The sequence below is a fragment of the Drosophila rhopaloa genome, unplaced genomic scaffold (assembly GCF_018152115.1).
Source record: "Drosophila rhopaloa isolate 14029-0021.01 unplaced genomic scaffold, ASM1815211v1 contig_163, whole genome shotgun sequence".
Lineage (NCBI taxonomy): Eukaryota > Metazoa > Arthropoda > Insecta > Diptera > Drosophilidae > Drosophila > Drosophila rhopaloa.
In genome coordinates this window covers 12,825,020-12,847,264 of record NW_025335043.1, presented here as the reverse complement: position 1 = coordinate 12,847,264, position 22,245 = coordinate 12,825,020, and the positions used below count along the sequence as shown (strand labels likewise).

At 36.4% G+C, this 22,245-nt stretch overlaps 1 protein-coding gene across 2 annotated transcripts; it reads right to left on the bottom strand.

Annotated features, from left to right (window-relative positions):
- Positions 1 to 246: 246 nt before the first annotated feature.
- LOC108048160 (C-type lectin 37Db) lies at positions 247 to 21,843 on the bottom strand. 2 transcript variants are annotated; one of them, XM_017128663.2, is made up of 5 exons: positions 20,904 to 21,843; positions 15,300 to 15,770; positions 6,624 to 6,727; positions 2,027 to 2,135; positions 247 to 775 (listed from the first exon to the last, which is right to left on the bottom strand). In XM_017128663.2, exons 1-5 carry the CDS (start codon positions 21,127 to 21,129, stop codon positions 525 to 527), a joined length of 1,161 nt encoding a protein of 386 aa, XP_016984152.2. In that variant the 5' UTR covers positions 21,130 to 21,843; the 3' UTR covers positions 247 to 524. The 2 variants fall into 2 exon arrangements, with proteins under 2 accessions (XP_016984152.2, XP_016984153.1); XM_017128664.2 differs by lacking the exons at positions 15,300 to 15,770; positions 20,904 to 21,843 and adding an exon at positions 10,077 to 10,496.
- Between the last annotated feature and the right edge of the window lie 402 nt (positions 21,844 to 22,245).

Sequence of the window (22,245 nt, the reverse complement as noted above, 5' to 3'; positions counted from 1 at the left end):
ATTATTATTATTTTGCGGCTTAAAATTATTGATTAGTTGATCCTTGATATTCGTTAGATAGTATTTCATTTAATAATCAAGTAGGATTGTCAAATTTGTATTAATATTATAAAGACTTTTATCAATGTAATAAATGCTTTTAAAAAAGTTAACTTAGTGTTATCCTTTTTAATTGATAATTTGGTAAAAAAAAAGGTTACTTACTATCTTTACGGCTTTCTTTATTTAATTCAAAACAAATTTATATAATATTTTTATGATACATTTTATTCATATTTTACATGAGAAAGTACAGGCAATCCTAGGCATAATTTAATTAGGCTTACTAGCTAATTATCAACAAGAATTTTTTACACTTACGCAACTAAGCTAAGAATACGCGTATTTAGATCGTACAGCTGTCATTGCTCGACATTCACATTCACATTTTCACTTTCACTGCGGCTAACCGCAGTTCAGCCCAACTAGTTAATCACTATCTGATATGGAGTGCGGATATGGAGTGCGGATACTGGGCTATCCTCTTAATTGGGCTGCACCTCGCAGACGAAGTAGGTCTCGAAGCTGCAGGGCGAGTCGTTCCACTTGAGTCCCTTGCCATCGCGGTTCCACAGCTCCAAACAGTTCTCCTCCTCGCCGTTCTCGTACCGGAAATTGTTGGGCTCGCCGGCGTTCCAGTTGGTGAATGTGATGGGTCGCCCGGTGGCCATCCAGAAGAAGTTGCCCTCATCGGCCAGATCTGTGCCGGAAATCCAGAAATGTTCGTGGCCCAGGCCTGGAAATTAAATGAAAAGCGCTCGGATTATACTTGAGAAACATATGAAAATTTTGTATGGGTTTTTGTGCCGAACGAAGGTACATTGGTTATGTAGATATTTATGTTACAGGGTATCCTCTTCATATTTTATTGTTTCTGTCATTTACCTATACATATTTTATAGCTATAACCTTCACCTAGTCTATTACATACTAAACAAAAAATAAACTTAAATTGATTAGGTTACAGAGTGGTCAAAAGTATTAAATTAAATCTTTTAATTGTCTGTCAAACCCAATCAAAACATCTTTTTCCTGACAAAACACTGACCGTCTGACAGCATGACAGCTGGACAGTTGCATTCATATTGCCACAGACTGCGTGGCATGCAACAACTGAAATAAGTTGAAAAGCCGATCAATATGACAATAGACCCGGCCAGCAAACAAAAGCCATTGCGAATGCCGCAGGAATGGAATCGGGGGACTTGTGAAGTGCCGGCTGCTCAGGGGACTGGACTTTCTAGCAGTGCCATAATACACGGAAGTTGGTAACCGAAAACCCAACAAAAGGGGTCGGAATCGGGATCGGGATCGGGGAGTGGGAGTGGGAGTGGAGTAACGAACTCCAGTGCACTTTCCATTGCATAAATCTCCATAAAAACACACATGGCAATAGACGCAGACAAACGGAAAAAGTGAATGTTGCACATTTTTGTTGAAAGCTGACCACCGCAGGGCCATGGGCAAAAACCACGCCCACTCACGAAGAGGGTGGTGAATAATAACAATAAGCTTACTAGGCTAAGGTATAGTTTTAGACCAGCAAATACTCAGTATAATTTTTAAATTAAATAAAGAGTATTCAAAAAGGTATCTATAAGATACTTTTATAACAGGGATGATAAAAGAATCTCTGATATTTCTAAAAAAACATGTCTAAAAAATTCTGGCTTGAACTAGAAAGTCGGATCCATCCATCCATCTTTTGTATAACCCCTTTGGATACATTGAAAATTGTTTTTAATTTGTAAAATATTTTTTTTTAAAGGAAAAATTAACTGCACTTTTGTGTATTCTTCATTTCGTTCTTTTTGAATAGATTTTTAATTACCAAAGATGTCAAAGTCAGCACTTTTAGCCCTGAAACATGGGTTTTAAAGCCATATATTTCACAAAAGTATCCAACAAAGTATTCTATCTAAGCACGATTGTCCCTTTAATCAATTTCGCTCTGCAAAGTAGTTTTTCAGCTGCTTTGCCAACTTACCAAAGTCACGTATGTGCTTCTCCAGTCTATCGTTCTCTTCCTGTGATGAAATGCTGGCCAGATGCATGCCGTGGTATCGGCAATATTGTGTGGCTTTGAACCAGTTTGCCTGTAATGGAAAAAAAACAGACATGGAATCGAATTGAATTGAATTTAAGATGCATGCCAAGTTAAAGATTATATAATTGTGTTTGCGCAATCGGTTGACCCAGTTTCCGAGAGGCCAGATCCAAATCCACCGGCAGCCACTGAAAGGTGCCATTCAATCTCGGTTCCCTCAGCCGACACTTGTCAATAAAAATCCTAGAGATTTGTTTGCTCCTGTTTTTTTTTTGCGGCCATATGTGTGTGAAAAGGGGGCGGCATTGGTCACGCATTCGCATGGAAATTGAGTTTATCTTCGGATCTGCGTGGGTTTGTAGCCAATTAGTGTTGGTTTCTGTATCTGATGCGGTTAGCCAATCTAAATGTTATCAGAATCGAAATTGGCATCGAAATCTGAATGGGTTTTGGGCGATATGGCCGTGTCCTGCCCGTTTCAAACTACATATTCAATTAACTCTAATGGACTTTGGCCCGGTCATTAGCAGAAATGGATGGTTAGCAAAAAAATCGAATGGCTTTAGGGGCCATATCTCCTGCTGTGAGCTGATGTGCACATAAATCGATTACGCAACTATCCATCCTGCATCCTGCTCAACTGGCACCTCTCTCCCCCTTTCCCCCCATTAACTTGGCTTTAATTGTATTAGCCGTAATTGTGCGCGAATAAAGCGGGGAACGCGGCATCCTGCCACACGATTCCCTGACATGCCACACATGTGGCAAGAAAGGTGGAAGATGGAAGGTGTTTAATGCCTTCACTTGTCTTTCGCTCTGAAAGTGTTTATTGGGCTGTAAAAGGTTCATCTCGCCACGTCGAAAAGTCAATTAGTTCGGTGTGCCGAGGTAAAACAAGGACTCTGGTTCGCAACCAAGCCAGTTGCCTTTAATGGCCCGGAGTTTCTGCCAGGGAAATTGCATAAGGTTAATGCCTTGTCTGACTCGAATTTTGATTTTGGTTGAGGAGAATAAAGAACACAAAAAACATTTCCTAAGGTTGCCAAGGTTCTGCGAAGTCTTTGTTGTGCATTTGGCCAAGATGACTAAGGAAAGCCTTTGTTTGGGATAATATTACGGTCGACAAAATACTCGGATATTTTGGGGAAACTAATAAGCTTGTGCTTAAATTGGTATAGGAAATATTTAATTAAGTTATGGTACAATAATAATATATTTCGTAATTAAACCTGTTTGAAAATGAACTGCGTGTCCATACCAAGTTCTTAAATTTTTTGGTAGATTCTATTCTAAGCATTCTATATCATACATTTGGCAACAGTTTTTGGGGTAATTGAATTGTAACCCACAAAATTCTGTTAAATCATTTGCAGTACGCAATGTCGACCAATTAGGCGACTGAAGTTTGCACAAAACTCAATTGAGTGGCAACAAAATATTGGCCGTGTTGTTAATGTCATTAGCACAGCTACCTTAACACATAGCCCACTACCCCCCCTCCACACCTCCCCCCTTTCATCCAGGTGTCTTTCAATTAGCTTTGATTTGATTTGCGCCTGCGTGAAGTCCAAATGACATTATGCCTCCGACTGCCGCTGTGCGGTTGTCAAGTCTTATTTTCCCCCAAAAAAAATTTAATTGCTTCATTTGCATATTTACACGCGAAATGAATTTGCATTAAATTGCTCATATGTATTGCATAACATTGTGCCACTGCCGAATGAGAGAGAAAAAACCCAAAAACTGAATGACTTTTAAGATATTTATAAGGACTGCGGTATAATTCTTAATTAGATATACCCATAAATAATCGGAAAACACTTTGAAATTGGTATGCGTGGTTAATTAACTTACCAATATGAAAATAAAACCGAACAAACGAACACCGAAATAATAAATTAATATTCAAAACTTCTAATCTGTTCAACGACCTGGGGAATGCTCTTAAAATATATTATAGAGATAACTGTTAATTCTGGTGAAAGAAAACAGTTATGTTATAACTTGTTAAATCACAGCAGATGTTAAAATTATGATAATATTTAAAGTCGTAAAGATAAGCACAATAACAATGAATATTCAAATTTTTATTGATTTAAGAACTTTGAACTGAATTTTAAAGATATTATTTTAATAATATTATTCGATAGACTAACATGAAAGACTTACTTTGTTAAATTTGTATTTCAATTTGCGTCAAATCAAATCAACCAATTTTATAATTAAATTCAAATTAATTAAAAGCAAAGTCGTAAAGATAATCACAATAAAAATGAATATGCTAATTTTAATGGAACTGATAATTATAAACATTTAAGTGAACATCAAAACGTTGTATCCCTATTGCAGTTAGGGTAGGATCAAATGAAACGAATTAAAAATTAAATTCAAATTAAAATGCCAGCATTCTGAGCATTTGAGATGCTTAAAATTTTAATCGCTTTGACAATTGGGGGTGTTAGAAGGAGCGGGATAGAATGCTATAGACAGAGAGCGAGGTACCGTTAGAGATAACAAATTTGGGAATATTTATGGATTTATTTTCGGTCTTGTTTTCTGGGTGGCTTACTGTATCTGCTGCCTAATCAGCCGACTGGTTAGAGGAGATGGATTTTTGTTGTTAATTAACGAGCTAATAATTAATTCATTGCTTTGTTTATCCAGCGGCATATACCAAATAGAATTGTTTAATTTACACGCTTACTCAGAAAACGTTCATAAACCAAAATATGCAACGAAAGTTGATTAAATATTTATATATTTGCTTTCTGCTGTTTGGTGCAATTAAAGCGTTCAAATGTCGAATTAAAAATGTGGAGATTTATTTGTCATCGCTTGGTTATACAAAGTTAACAAAAACATTTTTATTATTCGAGGCAATTGAGAGATTGTGTTTGGGATTAAACGTTGAGATTTCATTCTGGTTTTTAAAAAAGATATTTATTGCAGGATTGTCTTTTTCAGAATTTACATGCATTTTTTAATTCGATTTACCAATTTACGACTTACAATTTTATTTAAATGAATATTGGATTACTTTGTCTTAACAAAATATTCAAATTAGAGGTTATTTACCTCTTTTTCTCCCTCCCAAACTTTATAGTTTTAGGAAGCAAGGTTCCGTTCGTTTATCAAACCTTTTAATCCACCAACCCAATCATAAATCCACAATTTAACCTCCTCATGAAATGTTTGCCGCTTTGTTTAGTACTAAATATATGCATCTTATTAATTTTACAATGGTGAAGCAGTTTCAGTTTTATGGCTCTACCTTTAAAGTTCAAGGAAACTGTGCTATGCATTTTATGAATATGAAAATATAATTCACTTTGACGTGGAACCACTAAAGCAGCTAATTTTGGTATGGACACACCCGCCGTCTCACTTCCTCAGAGTGTCGCCGTCTATTAATATTACTCATACGACCGGTGGTTCAACACGACAGCGGTTAGTGAACGCCTTTTTGATGCTTTGACTAATTCATTTTTAATGTGAATAGCGGCTTTGTTATTCAGTTTACTATATCTACGCATGCGTAACCAAGCACGCGCCTTTTTTTGATACCCTAGATATTTTTATTCATGGTCGAGTAGATAGGAACTATATTTTTTTTCTACGTTTTAAGTTTCTGTCATCAGGTTTTATTTAAAAAATGACTTTGGGCTCAGTTCTAATGCTGTTCGTTACGATATCAATTTGCACATTGCATTGAAAATTTCTCTAGGTAAATGTATATACAACGGTTTTTATCAATTGAAGGATCTTTCATCTTTCGATATGAACTAGGTATTCATATAACATTGAAATTGAAATTACTAATTTAAATGAAGACAAAGCACAACTGAAAATATTTATTACTATGGGTCTATTTAATATCGATGCTACATTCATAGTATAATATAACATTTAAATATAAATGACTAAATTAAAAAAGTTCATGCATAATTTTCAAATTAATATTTGGAATGGCTAATTTTATCGGTAAGCCTTTGCCGCGATATGTCATTTAAAAAAGGAATGATGACAGTTAAACTTATTTTTCACGATTGATTAATAAACAGAGCATGATTTGGTTTCCAAAATAGATAAATTATATTGAAATGCAAGCCTACGTTTAAATAATAATATGTAAATGCCCTAAAATCATGCGTAGCTAAAATTAAAGACTCTTAATTGTTTAATTATTTAAATACTTTGATAAGCGACTGGCGGGTTTTATAAAAAGCCTTTGGAGTTTGGTTTATACAAATAAATTTTGAAAATCGAAGATGAACAGAGGATTCTTTAAGTGTACATTCAATTTCTCATTCCTCCCACACCCCGAACTAAACCTGAAACCTGCTGATCAGTGTAATATATGAACTTAAGCTTCTTCAACCGCCCCTGCTGTAATATTCCATATGCAATCTTCTTGCAATCAGTGGCAGCTGAGAAACCCGAGAGCCATCAAACCGGACTTGGTAAACCGTTGGCCCGGTCAGTTGCATTCGGCCGGTAAGTTTATGGACCGTTTTGTGGGGCGTGGAATGCCACTCACCTTGAAGAAGATGCCGAGGTAGTACCGCTTCTCCCCGAGCTTCAGCAGCGGCATCGTCCATTTGTTCGGCGTGTACTGCGACTCGTCCACGCAGTTGGGGCAGTCTAAAAATAAAGGTTGAAAGGGATGGAGGATTAGCGTCTTGCAAACATCAACGAAGTAATAAGAAATAATTCCAAAAACGACGGGAAATATGGGCTGGCTGACGTTTTCGACTTAAGGATTCATTCTTTATGATAAATTATGAGTAGTACAACAGAAAAAAAATTATACAGGCGACGACAAATTATACACTTCATAAAAATACATTTTAAAAGGAATTTCCTTCAAACTTGATATTATATTTTAATAGTTAGGTTCTCTCTTACAAATAAAAATAGAGTATCAAATATCTAGTTTCTATGACACTTAACATTCATTTATTTACATATTTGGTTAATCATAAAACTAAAAGGATTTAAACTGGCTTGTTTAAACTTTTTAAAAGCCCAAAATAGTCAATATGCAGATAATTCTTGCTTCCTTTGGTCCATAAACTTTTATGAGGTAGGTTGCCTTGTGCTTGTTTTATACTAGATTTATAAATATTGAATTGCCAAAAAAGAAAAAAAATTAAACTATAAATTTAATAGGGGCATATAATTAAATGTCTCCTCAAGACTAGAGTTCTTTTCAGATTTCTTTCACTTTTAGATTGAGTCATCTCTAAAGTGCCCTCTGACTAATTAATTACCGCATAAAACCAATCTTAATTTGTTATTTTTAATGCCGTACCCACCTTAAACGGACATCTTAGCGATAGAATGGACAAAAGACTTTGATACTAATTGCGAACGAAGCGAGAAATGTTTGTTGTACCCACGAATTGAGTTATGAAAGTCTGTCCAGATGTCAAAAGGAAACAAATTCGAGTTTGGAACTGGTTACCTTTAGGAATTCTACGACAACCAGTTCGACTTGTCCAAGTGACTTAAGCATAATCCATTGTGACGTTCAAACTCCAATTCAGCTTAAACTAGAACTCATTTTGGATATCTAAATCAAGGTCTGGTCAATCCATTGTTTGAAGTATGTGAAGGTCACTTACGTTATGTTCTTTCTAAAAAAAAAGCGAAACGGTTTCCCTTTTGTTTCGTAACTGTCTATCCGCTAATGTTTATTAATTAATCATCCGCCATGTCTGCCCATCTACGAACACTCTGCAAAGGCCTTGCCGAATGCTGTTGCTGATGGCGATTGTCGAATGCTGTTGATATATGAAGGGGGCGTAGTGACATGGGGCCTGCTCCAAAAAGAAATAAATTTACTTTGCACAACGGGCCAAGTCCGTGTGAAAACATGACCAAAAAGCAGTTAACATTTTGACTCCATCGTAAACAATACAAAAAGGCGGTTTAATGCAATGCTTGAACAATGCGAAGATTTGGCAAGAGTTTTAGGTGTCTGGGAGTTTGCCAATTACGAACAAATTTCTTATATATAAATACCTATTCTATCCTATTCATGGAAATTATTTTAAGAGTTTAATTTCGAGGCAAAAATTAACGTAATGCTTTTGTATTATTCAACCAAGTTAACCAAACAAAAATAAATAAAAAAAAAATTGTTTTCCCTCAGCTTTTAATTAAGATTCTATAAGACTAAACATACTACTAAACATATTTATTTACTACCCATGTTAAACAGATGTGAGTTTATGTTTCTTTTGCAATTTACACAAGCGCAAAATATATTACTTTGATCATTTTATTTGATATATTTAACATCAATTCAAACATCTTTAATGAAGCATGTAAGCCAAGGTAATTGATTTATAACTATTTTATTATTTAAATTAACAGCTTAGGGATATTTAGCACTTATTGATGTTGCTAATTGATAGATTGGTGAATACCCTACTTTCACTGCAATGTGCAATTTTACAAATTTTCTGCACGTGTTGCATAATGGAATTAAGGCTTCTTTGTTAATTAATTTCACTGCTATATAAGCACTATTAAAGACCGGTTGGATTTCTGACCAGCTGTCCTCTTCCTGCTCCTCGATGTCATCTACTCCACACCCCTCTAATCAACAGATTTGAAACAAATTAAAGGTGTCAAACTGATTAAGATCCGTACAAACATTAAATTTGCATTCAGCTTTCCTTCGCCAATCAACTTCAAAGATAACCGTACATTGAAATATATATTTATTCATTGATTGTTTATTAATTTTTAAAGCAAACACTGTTTGATTATAGTTTTTTGTGTGTGGAGGCGATTTATCATAAGAGTCACAAACCAGTTTTGGCACAAAAGGCGATAATGCAGAATGCCGAAAAGTCAATGTCAATTTGGTTGCCCTGTTGAGCACTTGTGTACCTCCCTTCTTCCCCTTAACTCCACAATTAAATTATAATTCCTTAACCTTCGTTAAAACGGAACCTCAAGACGTCCAGAAATACTTAACGTTTATTTCAACTCCAATTATCAACCTGACATACAACCACATTTATCGCTGTGGCTTCCTACTAAATATATATATTTTGTAGAAAAACATTTTCGTGTTTTATGTTAATTAGTTTGGACTTGCAAGCGAACAAAAGAATTTTTAATATTCAAATGGATTTTTTCTGTTATATTAATGTTTATGATGAGGTTTTGACTTTTATAAATGTTATAAATTATTTTCTTTTCTAACAGTTGCAATTTGTTTATGGGGTAGCGAAATATTGGTTGGATAAAGATTAGATTAGAAATTGGAAGATTTATGAGTGGGTTGCTTGGTAAGTTTTGGAACAAATTATGAATCAGAAAATTACATTTAAATTAATCAACACAGATTCGCTTAAGTGAATCATGCTTATTGTTCAATTGTTTTTTATTAAACCCTTTTCATTCCCTTTTTATAAATTTACCCTTGACCTTCAGTTAAATTTCTTGTTGCCTTTATTTCGGTTTTAACCTAAATTGGCTTCGATCTCCTTTTTCAGTGATTTATATTGGCTTTTGTATAAATGTATTTTTATCTTGATGAGTTGCTTGTGTCAATGAAATGGTTTGTTTTTTCACAAACATTTCAACTGCCAACAGTAAAGGCAATAAAAATGCAGGCAGGTGCACAAATAAACATTTTGACTAATTTCGATCCAAATGGCCAAAACCAGAAAAGGTAAAACAAATCGAATTGGGCCAAAACAGAAAAAGCAGCGATAAATTAAATAGGAATACCACGACAAACGGTAGCTGTCTAAACATATTTTATACACCATCCATTTTGGCTCTGAACTCCTCAATTAGGCTTCCTAACTTCACACATCAATCCATTCATTCCAACCAACCAACCCAATTCGAGAAAGTGAAAGTGAGTGTAAACTTTGTTTTCGTTTTCGTGCATTTTTTGTGGTCAGGATTCCTTTATCGAATGGGTTATGCAATGGTTAATTTTTCGCTGATTTTTTTTTAAACCTACCCGCTACAGGACCTGGTCCTTTGTTGGGCGACGCCATCGTCCTGTCCAGACTGCAAAGCAGTTGGATGGAGATTATCACAGACAAAACGAAATACTTTTGCATGTTTCCAATCGTTCAGTCAGATATTTTATGTATGAGCAATATGCAAATGTTATTTTTTCCGTTTTTTTATTTTTTGGTTACACACTTCCGCACTCTGAAAATTCCGTAAAATATTTGTAAATGTGTATCAAAAAATTTCGCTTTTATGTTTCAACGCATATTTTTCTCGGTCGTTGGTTGTTTTGTTCGAATTATGAATTATTTTAAATAGAAATAGATGCTTATCGCATGAAATCGAAAGTTGGCAAAATGCGGAGTCGAAAACTTCGGTTTTGGATCGTGTGAAATGGTGTGCGCAGGCGTGCGCCCAAACTGACCGTCGGCTGTCGAAGAACTAACTCTTTCGGCTCAACTCGGCTCAAACCAAGGCAGAATTCCCCCAGAGATTTCGGAGGGGGTCTCTCCGAGAGAAACAGAGATCCATGGAGGAGAAGAAGCTGCCGGAGAAGCACTCACAGAGATCGGTTTTGGAGTTACCCAACTGGTTCGAGAGAGTCCAAGATCTCTGGCTCGAAGACGAACTTGTTTGCCGCGGCCAAGCCAAGAGGCGAAAAAAAGGCGAAACGAAACCCGAAAGATTAACATCGCCCGAGATCGACCATACATGGATATGGCCAATGGTCGGCGGACACTTGCGGTTGTTTGTCAAACACTTGACGCAGCCGCAGCTGGAGATCGAGATCGAGAGCTCATGTCGCATCTGAAGCTGAAGCTGAATCCGAATCTTAATCCGAAGCCTCACCAAGGTGAAAAATGACGTGAAACGAACGCCAAACCTTTGAAAGAACGCTCTAGTTAGGTGGCTCGAACTAAAGTTACCCGGTAGCTACCTGCCGAGCACGAAATTACCACCAAAAGAATGAAGAACAAACATTTTGACCATGTTTTATTTACAATTATTAAACAATATCTGAGCACTGATTTTTTAAAGGGCATTTATAAGTCCAACTATTAATAGTTAATACTTGTTAAATGTAATTTATTAATATTATTTTATACAATAATGTTTAACCATATTGTATCTGCAAGAATCTATCAATCAGTGCTTTTAATGATAAATCTAATACATTTTCTTTCTTTTCCCTATTAGAAAATAAAAGGGTAATCTAGATAGATATACAAGTCAGCTTATCTCATTCTTTTTACGAGCAATCAATTCATTTAACCGAAGAACCGGAAGACTGCTCAAAAAATACCAGTGAGTCACGAGCTAATTTAATAAAATATAAATGCAATACCTATAAAATAAAAGATTTAAGTCTATACCAACTTAACATACTCAGAAACTACCGGGTACAAGCCCAAAAAGTGGAATCATTTCAAAATTCTGGTTTCGCTTTTGTGGTTTCAGATTGCGCTCCATTCGGTTCTGTTCTCTTGCCATCTGATCTGGGTTCTCGGATTACGCAATTTCCCGCCGGGATTGGATGCATTTCAAACGTGGGCTCTGAATTTGGTCTACGAATAAACTGGGCTGAACCAGAAAACTTCACTTCTCGCTGTTGCTGGCCGAATTTCTTAAATGTGACCTTGAGATGCAGATGATGAACTAGTTTGTTGGCTTAGATTGTTCGTTTGGAGCTGCTGGCGTTTGCCTTTTCATTCAACTGAATGCTGGTTTTACGGTCATACATTGCGTATGCGTGATGCTTGTCAGTGATCAGATAGAAGTGATGGGAAGATAAATGGTGGGATAATAATAAGATGTATTTTTAGACGTCGGCAAAGTGGGTTGGGAAGATTAGGTTGCTTTGGAGATGTGGGTTAGAAACAAATGGAGTTTCAGTTTATTTAAACGAGCCCATTTATCTTATATTGTTAATCACAAGGTAACTAGTTAAGTAACCATGCATGTTTGAAAAATAAAACTAATCTGTTTTACTAGTTTTTCATAGATTTCTTCCCAGTGTATATCATAACTATTCCTGCTTAGCATTTTATAAATGTCTTTCGAAATTCCGTGTGTAAACACTACTCAAATTCTACGAGCATGAAGTTCTTTACCAAATAGCAAAGACATCAATTTATTGTGCCGATAATTAAGTCTGGGCCATAAAAATTGATTATTCCGCCAAGGGGGACAAAAACTATTGACTACTTTTTGTGGAAAATGTCAGCAGCAGAAAAGCATACAGAGATTCCAATGCAGATGGGAGATGCAAAGGGGCAGAGGAAAACCCATCTGCAAAGGCCGCAACTTGTGAAGAAATCCAAAAACCAAGTCGCCAAGTGGCAACCACTTGTTGCCGCTGCCACCGCTTTACATCTTTAGTTATTTTCGTACTTTTTGCATGAAAATCAACTTTATGTACATGCCAGTTGGTCTTTTTTTGCTTACGTGTTTTGAATTAACTTTTTTTTCGGCTTCTGGTATCTTGTAAGCGGCATCGATTCAATTTCACAGTTCTTCTCCACTCCCAGAGGTTGGACTAATTAATTAATTGAAAACAAGCGATCGGTGAAACAAGAAACGATTCAGAGCAGCTGAAATTCAGTTCGTGAATTTAATGTGTATTTATTCAGATTTTCAGTAGTTTTATATGCATCACGCTAACAAAACCAGATTAAAGTCAACTTCAGTAAAATATATAGGCGACGACTTCATTGCTATTTACCCACAACCAAGGCCACACCACATGTGATAAACGTAAAAATTCTTTAAGGTTTTTGGCCGGGGATTCACCGAATCGGAAGTGATTTAAATAGTTTTTTCAGGTAATAATTAACTTAAATTATTATAAATTAAAAAGCATTTATTTCAATGAACTTGCTGTTAATTTGTGGATATATTTTAATAATCTTAATGATATAATAAGCCATTGGCTAATGACATGCGGGGATTTGAATAAATTTACTGAAAATAGATTTCGTAAGACCATTCTTGGAATCATGAGACTTGACCCTCTCGTGTGATTCGACTCGGGTGAATCCCCTCAAACAAAATCGGCCGGCAAACCTTCATCATCTACGCAACACATGGCCTTTGATGGATCTTCAAGCCAAAGCTTTTACAATTCGTATGACGCTAATGAAATAGAAATTCAAATTCAGCTTTTGTATGATAATTTAAAACTCGATGTTTGTTGGTTTTTGGCCTATGAATGTGATTAAGGTGGTTTGTTGAACTAAATAACTCGTTCCAGTTTAATGTTCGGATGGTGTATGACGTACATTGGCAAAATTTAAATTTCACTTTTTAAAAGCTATTAAAAACTTTTGATTTATGTTATTTCTAATACTATTTATGATTAAAGAATTGTATTTAAATGGATCGGGGAACAATGATACCAGAACTTTATTTATACGTTTTTAAATACATGATATCAGCTTCCTCTTAATATTCGATAATTCACTTCCTTTTCCGAAACCCATGCAAATTCTTATCTCAAACGACTGTCACGTTGAATCTAAAAGAATCGCTAACAAAGTATCCTCAACTAGTTCTCAACATCTGGAAATGGGTGCAATGTCTCCTCACATTCTTCTCGACTCGTGTGTGGGTAATAAATTTTTAATGGTTTGACGTTTAAGTTAAATAAAATCCCGTCATCGAACTACTTCTAGACTCGTCTTGATTCGATTCGTTGCGATGCGATTCGATTCGTGGTCGTAAACTTTTTGCTCAGGGTTAAAATCGGTGCGAAAAAGAGGGACGGGTGGCAACCAGTTCGACCCTGGGCCAAGTGAAATAAAAGCTCCATAAATTTGCCAATATTTTCGCCTTTAAATTGTGCAAATAGCCTGACAAAACGAGGCTCGTCTGATATGTTATGTAAACACATATGCAGCCCGAGGCTATCCATCATACGCACTGTGGTCCCGGAGGCGACAAAGCGATCAGTGCTAACAAAAAGCTGCGAAATGCAAATAAGTAATGGAGAAGGGTAATGCTTGAGAAGTGTAGGTAATGAGTTGGAATACTTTCATTGTTAATGGAATGAAGTAGGGTTTGAAATCAAGGGGAACATATGTCAAAAAATATAAAAAAGGATGATAGAAGCAAGAAATAGTTAAACAATGACTTAACAAAGTGTATAATAAATGATAAATGAATGGATGGACCATTAAAAAAAACAAAGTGTGAGGAAATGGATTCCGAAAGAAACATAAAAAGACCATAAATTAAGAACAATAAACTGGAAAAAAAGAAGAGGCAAATCTTTTAAAAACTTAAATCGAATAAGACATTAAACAACTACATAATTTTTAAAAAATTTAAAAAATACTTCACAACAAAAATCTGACCACAAAGAAACATAAAAAGACCATAAATTAAGAACAATAAACTGGAAAAAAAGAACAGGCAAATCTTTTAAAAACTTAAATCGAATAAGACATTAAACAACTACATAATTTTTTAAAAATTTAAAAAATACTTCACAACAAAAATCTGACCACAATGCCACTAAAATTGCCAGTAAAAAATCAATAAAAATCTTTATGAGAAGAATTTAAAGATAAACGAATTGGAATGTCAATTGCCATTTTCGAACCCCATATGGAATTTTCACGTACATAAAGTGGAATGAACAACTCTTAAAGTGGAATGAACAACTGTTTAAGGAATGAATTGAAAGTGACAACTGCTTGAGGCAAGGGACTGCCCCAAAACATACCTTAAAACTGAAAAAAAATGAAATAATTTAATGGTATTGGATAATAATTATTATGATGCAGCTGGAAGCTGAACGAGTGGAACTAAATAAATTAATGTGGATTGATGGATGGTCAGCGCGGCTAATGGCATAACCTCTAAGTAATATGTAAGGTGAAGTTGAACATAAATTCCATGCTTGATCGCTTTATCAATGAGTTAGTTAGTGGGGAATTGATTGATGGTGCTTAGAAAAGGGGAGCATAGTTATTTAATTTATAAATTAATGTCTACTTTTATCAATCAGTCTCAAACTAACTTAAAAATCAATATAGTTTATCTACATTTTTTTATTTACGGCGACGAGACTTTCAATTAATTTCGAAGATTTATTATGTCTTTCTTTTGGAAATCTAATCGGTTATGACTTCACAAATGGTAAAAAAAATATATTCAAATAAATATATTTATAAGTATATTACTTATATATTACTTATATACTACTTTAAAATTAATTTCAACTCACCATTATCGACTTCGTTTTCGCTGGGGTCACGATGGAATATGTTGCCATAGTACTGATCATGTTGCTCCGACTCCACGCTCTGCAGGGATTCCTGCACATCGTAGTCGAAGTCCTCCTGGTTGGCTTGGGGTTGCTGATCCCGATCCTCCTCCTGGTCCTCCTCCTCTTCCGGTTCCTGTTCCTTCTGGGGTCGCTTGCGGTTGTAGCCGGATCGCCTTTTGGAGGCCGCAGCTGCCAGGCGATTCCTCTGAGCTCCACCACCGCTCCTCTTAAAATTTCCCCCATCATTGGCCGCAAATCCTCGAGGACGTGGCCTAGGCGATGGTTTTGGTTTGGGCAAAATATCTGCGATAGTGGGAATCTTCTGGTTGGCCGTGCGATTGGGAAACAGGCGGCGCTCCAAATAGTTGGCAAATATCTGCTGTGTTATCTGATTCTGGCGGGCTATCTCACTCTGATCCAGTTGAGTGCCTGAAATGGTTTCTCAATTAATCACTGAACATGTAGTCCAACATGTGGGTCATTGGATATTGTGTAATAACCAAGTCTTGATTTTTAAGGGTAATTACATAAAGTGCGGGACAGACAACCCACGTTGAGGTGTTGAAAATAAAGTAATTAAAACAAAGACTTCAAAAAAAGACCCCCGAAGTCTGGTTACCCTTGTGGGTAAATATCATACAATATTATACAATATCATACCTTAATAGCAAGTTAATGGCAACAGTTAGCCAATGAAGTGGTGTTTTTTATATTAATGTTAGGGCATTATGATGAGCGCGTCACTTGATGAATTTTTGATTACATCGTTTGGGTTTTGAAGTGACACGCAGACATCATTCAAAACTCTGGGAATCGGGGGAAGACCCCTTGAGAAATCAGGGTTGCCCTTATAAAGCATTTGATCGTGACCCTTGAACCTTACTTCTTATGAATGAAAGTGAGAAGATATGTAAATGATTAAAATCCCGGACTCCAGCGGTAATCGCTGGCCATTTCGTCTTCCCAAAAAGTGTGTCAAGGTCGGCAAAGTCTTTTACTGCCCAGCTGTTAAGCGGATTGCAGTCGTTTTATGACCATTTCCAGTTTCCGGGGCTCCCTGTGATGAGCCCGAAATTGCAAAATAATTGATATAAATATTGTGGCTTTAATCCAGGCGCCCAGACTGTGCCATAACTGCCCTGTGATACATTAGCACCGCCCAGCCCTCAGCTCCCAGTTTGAGTGGCATTTCGGGTTAAATTTATCTTCAGGGTGTTAAAAGAAATACAGAAAAAATAAAGTAAAATTTATTACGCAATTAAGGTAATTGTTTAACGTATTTTTTAAATATATCTTTTTGTTAATCAGTTAAGAGCGCAAAATTACGCGGCAAATAGTTGAAAAGTCCGCCCTGACATTTGTCTGTGATTGAGTGGGGACATGAGCGTTTTTCTGGGGGTTTTAAAGTATGTGCGATGTCAGGTGAAACATTAATGCCGGATTACCGAAAACAAGGCCTCTGTTCACTTGACTTTGTATGGCGGATAATTCGGCTTTATCTGATTGCCTTCGGTTGATGAAATTGGACTCCCTGAATGGGCGAAGCACTTGGCAGTAAATCGACTACAAAGATCTTCATTTCAGATCTGAGGCTGTTAATGGAAAGTTCGTGTCTTTAGTAATTAAGTGAAAATTCGGAGGTAATTTAATGGAAAGTTAAGTTGAGAAAGCAAATCGATTACCAAGCATTGAACAAATTGATTGGGCTTTTAATTTCATTTCAAAATAAGGTCCCTGAACTTTTAAATTATGGGTTAAAATATGTTTTACAAACATTTTATTAAACTGGAAACACAGTTTTATATTCACTTATATCTGGTTTTAACTTGATATTAAAATAAATGTGAATGAATGAAGTTCAAATATTTATCATTAATTTAACATTCATGTTATTAGGCTTCAACAATAAATAAATGGGCAATGAACTTCATTATATTTTCGCATAAGAGAAACATGCGTTCCAATAATTGCTTAATCCGAATCAACTTCAAGTTCATTTGCTCAACACAGATATTTGAAGCAATTTTTTAATCCAAGCCGGCGGATGTGAACATTTTCAAACAACTTCCAAAGAATTTAAAGTGCTTTGAAGTCCCAGCGGAATGGCAAGTCATCGAACAAGAATTTAATTTCGGCATTAATTACCAATTGAGGTGGAATTAGACTGTGCCTTTGAGTCTGCTGTCGAAAAGAGAACAAAAGGCAGCTCAACGCACTGGGACAAACCAGACAAACTCCGAGTTCATTGTTCACTTTTTGTTCTCCAAGAGTCGCAGTCCTTGGCTTGTTAACCGAGCATTATGTGAGATAATTTACGTGCCATTGTTGGGCGCTATTTGCTGACCAGTTGAAAGTTGGATCGAATATGTGACAACAGTCGAAACGTGATGGCCTAAATGCTTTTGAAGTTTTGAAGAGAAGAGGGGGTGTTCTGATATACGATCTACGATCACTGATCTTAAAAGTGCACGCAAAAAATTCTTGACAGGATAAGATAATCTTAAGTTGATATTTTTGATTTTTTAAAGTAGCATAAAGTAATTTCTTCCACTTGATTCTAACATCGTTTCAATGCTTTGTTTTAAATATAATAAATGTGAAGTTATGATTTAGGATATCTAATTTTTTAGCCATTAACACAATTTTCTATGTTGCAAATAGAAATTTTTGTACAAGTTTTACCAAGTTGGAACTTTTAATACAAGTTTGGTAAGCTTCTAAGGAGAAATCTTTATTTATACATTTTTCCTTACTATTCCTCCTTTATGCAGCTTTCAATGCCGTTTTAAATTAAAATTAAATTTTCCCTAATCTCTATACCTATATCAATGTAAAATCTTAAAGACAAATCTTTTGGATTATTTTTCCCTGTGCATCTGTGGATCGGCCTGGGCATTCAATAACTTCACGAATTGGTGACCCAGTTGTGTCTCCGTCGCGATGTGTATCTATATCGGGCAACAACTATATAGCTGATACTTGGACCGGCTAATTGTCGTTTGCACAGGCCGCATAAATCATGACAACTCGCTGAGGATGTTGGCTTTGCCTTGAGAGAAAAACGAAGCGAACCTATCAAAGCGGTAAATCATTTCCACCAGCATCTGCGGCTAAGAACCGTCGCAAAATGTATCTGTATCTGTATCTGAGGCTGCAACAAGCGGCTGCAGTTGCAATTGCAACTGCAACAACAGCAACATCGGCTATTTGAGGGCCGTGCAATTGCCGCTTGGCTGAAAAGAGGTCAATTAGCTGCGAGGAGTTGCCCAAAGACAAAGGATTTCGCAATTCCGCTCGCTAAACGATTGTTTTTTTTTATTGTTTTTGCTGTTTGTGGACCAGCTTCCACATTCCATAAAGATACTTTTTCAAACGCTTGCGCAATCCACTAGTATCTCTTGTTTCGGGTAATTACATGAGCAGCCAATGCGGCGTATACGTTACGCAGCTCAAGACTCAACTTTCAAGCTGTGGTCAAACTTCTTTGATTTACGATCTCAAGGTGCCTAAGAATCGGTTTTTCATATGTATATAAATTTGATACATTAGATCATAATTAAGTTAAGTTGTCAGCCGTGTTTCAATGTCAAGCTTCAGGTCTAAAAGATTTATTTGTTCAATGCTGAAATATGTAATTATATTCAAAGGCTTATGGGAATACACTAACAAAGCAGAGAATAGTGAGTTATAGCCTGTCTTTGCTTTTTCAGATTTTCGTTACATAATAATATACATTATCGTACTTCTAGTATTAACAAATTCGTAGCTACTTATAATTAACATAACTTATCAATGAATAACCAAATAATATTTAAATATTTAACAAACATAACGACATGGCATAAGAAACAAAAAGATTAATTGATACCGGCTGAAAATAATATGTAAAAGTATAAAAAGTTAGTGTATTTAAATAAACCAAATGAAATTTAATAATGCCTTATCTTGACAAATGGCTCTTTTAAGTGGTAGGCCTAATACCATCAAAGGTTCAAGACATCTTCTGCCTTTTTAATAAAAGCATTTGCATATTTCGTAAGCATTCGTTTATTTTTGGACAACTGTCAGCTAATTTCTGATCATCACTACACGCAAACCGAATTTCCAATGCAAATCTGAAATTCTTTTCTAGCATAATATCCAGTAATTATTGAGAGGTGTTTGAACTCTTATTTTCGTTTTTTGCTTTCAGTTCGCAGCTGGCCCCTCTAGACTCATTAATCTTATTGCCATTTTTGGGGAATGGTTGTGGGCACGTGCTGTTTTCTTCGGCTTTTGTTCTCGGCAAAATGTCACAAGGTTATAGACTTGAACTTTATCACAAATACCCATAATTCTTTCAGTTTAATTCGTTTTAACATAATATTATTTAATATATTTTCTGATTTGCGTCAGTGTTTTCTTCTACTCAATATTTTATTTAGTATTCTGAGGTCACCTGCATTCCAATTAAAAAAAACAAAGCCAAGAAGCGCAGCCAAAAGTGGAGAGAAACGTATCACAAAAATATTGATAAAACTGGATTTCTTTTTTCGTTTTAGAGTTGAATATTTATGCAAGTAGAAGATGGGCATCAAACGCACATATCATGTTATAAATACACACACAGTCTATATATATCAAACATTAAATCGCAGCGGGGAGATAAAGCCGCCAATACGAAAGTTTGCCTCCGATTCGACTCGATTGTGATTGTGACAAGATTCGCTTCTATAGAACTCATATGTTTATGAAATGCAAAATCTTTAAATGTCAAATGGTGCATGGGAAACACAATTTGCATTTTAATACAAAACAAACCGCAGTTCTTTTTTAATCAACTTTTTTGTTGTAATAAATAAATGAAAATCAAAACAAAAAATTTGCTTACGAATTGATATGTTAAGCGAAATTGGAGGAGATAAATGTGAAAAGATTTTTTATGCAAATATGGATCTTTTCCAATTTAAAAATTCTTTTATAGTTGGTATAATTAATATGAAAAACTAGATTTGTTTGTATTTCCAAAACAAACGTTGGCAATAATCAAGTGTCGTCTTTTTGCAATCATAAATCTTGTCAATTTCTAACGCTATACATTAATATGTTTTATTGTTTTTGACACAGCCAATAAATAAGGACAACATATAAAATATATTTTATTTTCTTTTCAACACAAACAATTTAAATAGACTTTTGAGTTAATCATTTAATCATTAATTATTTAATCATTAGTCTTAAATGAAAGTTAAATTAATCCTGCTAAGTTTTCCTAATTTTCAAAAATTAAAAAACTGTTACCAATGGCTTTCTCCCATTTAAGCCTCATTAAAGAGCTTATTACCCACTGAACCCTTGAAATTCCACACAATTTCCACCTACATCTAACACTTGCCAAGACTACGGAAAAGCTTCAAACCGATTCAAAGCAATCTGGCCAAGAGCAATTGTTAATATTTGCAAATCAATTGACACTGCCACTCGATGGAGTCCATCACAGGGGCTGAGTGGCTCTGACCCTGACACGGATTCACCGGAATCGAAGGCACTTGGAAAAGTGCCTCAAAGGGGACAAGTACTCACCTCTCTTATCACGGCCATTGGCGAAGTGCTCGGCCTCAGTCGGAACATTTCCTCCTCCCAGTTGGCTAATATCGCTGCTGCTGTTGTGATTGTTTTGGCTAAGATGGAAACCGTGTGGTACATTGCTGATGGGTACTGCCACCGGTATTTTGGTTGGGGGTGTATTGTGGCCGGAATCGACACTGGCCAACGAAATGAGCACTATGATGAGCGTGGGGCGTAACATTATCACCGATTTTATACTTTTCCCGCGAATCTTAGACACCAGTAAAAGTTGCAAGTGCACTTTGTGAGATCTCTCGAATGCACGAAACCGAAAACCGGGGGAAAGAAAGTCGAGGCTATGGTGTAACCTCCGATCTCGAGCTGTAACTGAAAGCCAACTGACCGATGTTGGTCGTTTCGAGGGTCTCTCTAGATCTAGCTTATTTGGTATGCAGCATCGCTTTCTAAATTATCAAAAAAATATGAGGGGAAATGTCGCGGGTATCTCTTCGATCTGCGGGCTAGATCGGTAGTAGTCTTTTGTTTTAATATTCAAATACTTTGGTTTTCTCCGCCCAACTGTCAACGCTCGAGGGGCGGGGAGAGGTCTTTAAGTTAGGGCCATTAATTTGCGCCTTCGAAATATTTGGAGCCAGGGTTCGATGCCTGGTCGTGTTCGCCTTCGCGGATTAAGTAATCACCGAGATCTGCGCTCAATTCACTTTCTTTCCGCTTTCGCAGAGAGAGGGAGATTGAGAGAATTGGAGTGGTTTTTTTTTTGGGGGGTCTCTAAGATCTCTCACTTTTTATGGTCTGCCATGGACCGATCTCAAAACTCGCTCGCATTCGGGTCCGATCCACCGAACAGTTAACATCTAGGCTTGGGCACCGCTTCACGCTTTTCTCGGCTCTTTCCTGCGATCGCACTCGCCGTGTTAACTTACAGACTAAAGCGTTTGAACGCAACTAAAACGAGTTCCTCGCTCGACTCCTCTCCGAACCGTCGATCGGTCAGCTGGCCCGATCTCCGATCTCCGATCTCTGGTCTCCCTCACTCTGCATATAGTATACACCTCCGGGGTCTCAACTTGTTTGAAGTGACCAGACCAGACGGCAAACCACAAAAACCGCCGCTGCATCCAACGCCTTCTTTGGCAGCTCTCCTCTTCGATCCTCTCCTCCGAAGATTTCTGGCCGGGATGGGTCTCATGTTTTTTAATTACAGGTGTGCAATAGATGATGGTCGGAACGGATGGGTATTACTGTTCTCCGTCGCAACTCAGCCATCGTAAATTGGCTTTGTCAGTTATTTTTATATACACTGGAATTGCAGATGAGGCGCCTCTGTGGCCTTGAC

Bases quoted from the DNA above. Each gene is read 5' to 3' on its own strand.
- LOC108048160 (XM_017128663.2), bottom strand. From the start codon at position 21,129: ATGTTACGCCCCACGCTCATCATAGTGCTCATTTCGTTGGCCAGTGTC. The intron at 2,136-6,623 runs GTGAGTGGCATT...TTTCCATTACAG, and splicing joins ACCTCGGCATCTTCTTCAAG to GCAAACTGGTTCAAAGCCAC. The intron at 776-2,026 runs GTAAGTTGGCAA...TTTAATTTCCAG, and splicing joins GAAGCACATACGTGACTTTG to GCCTGGGCCACGAACATTTC.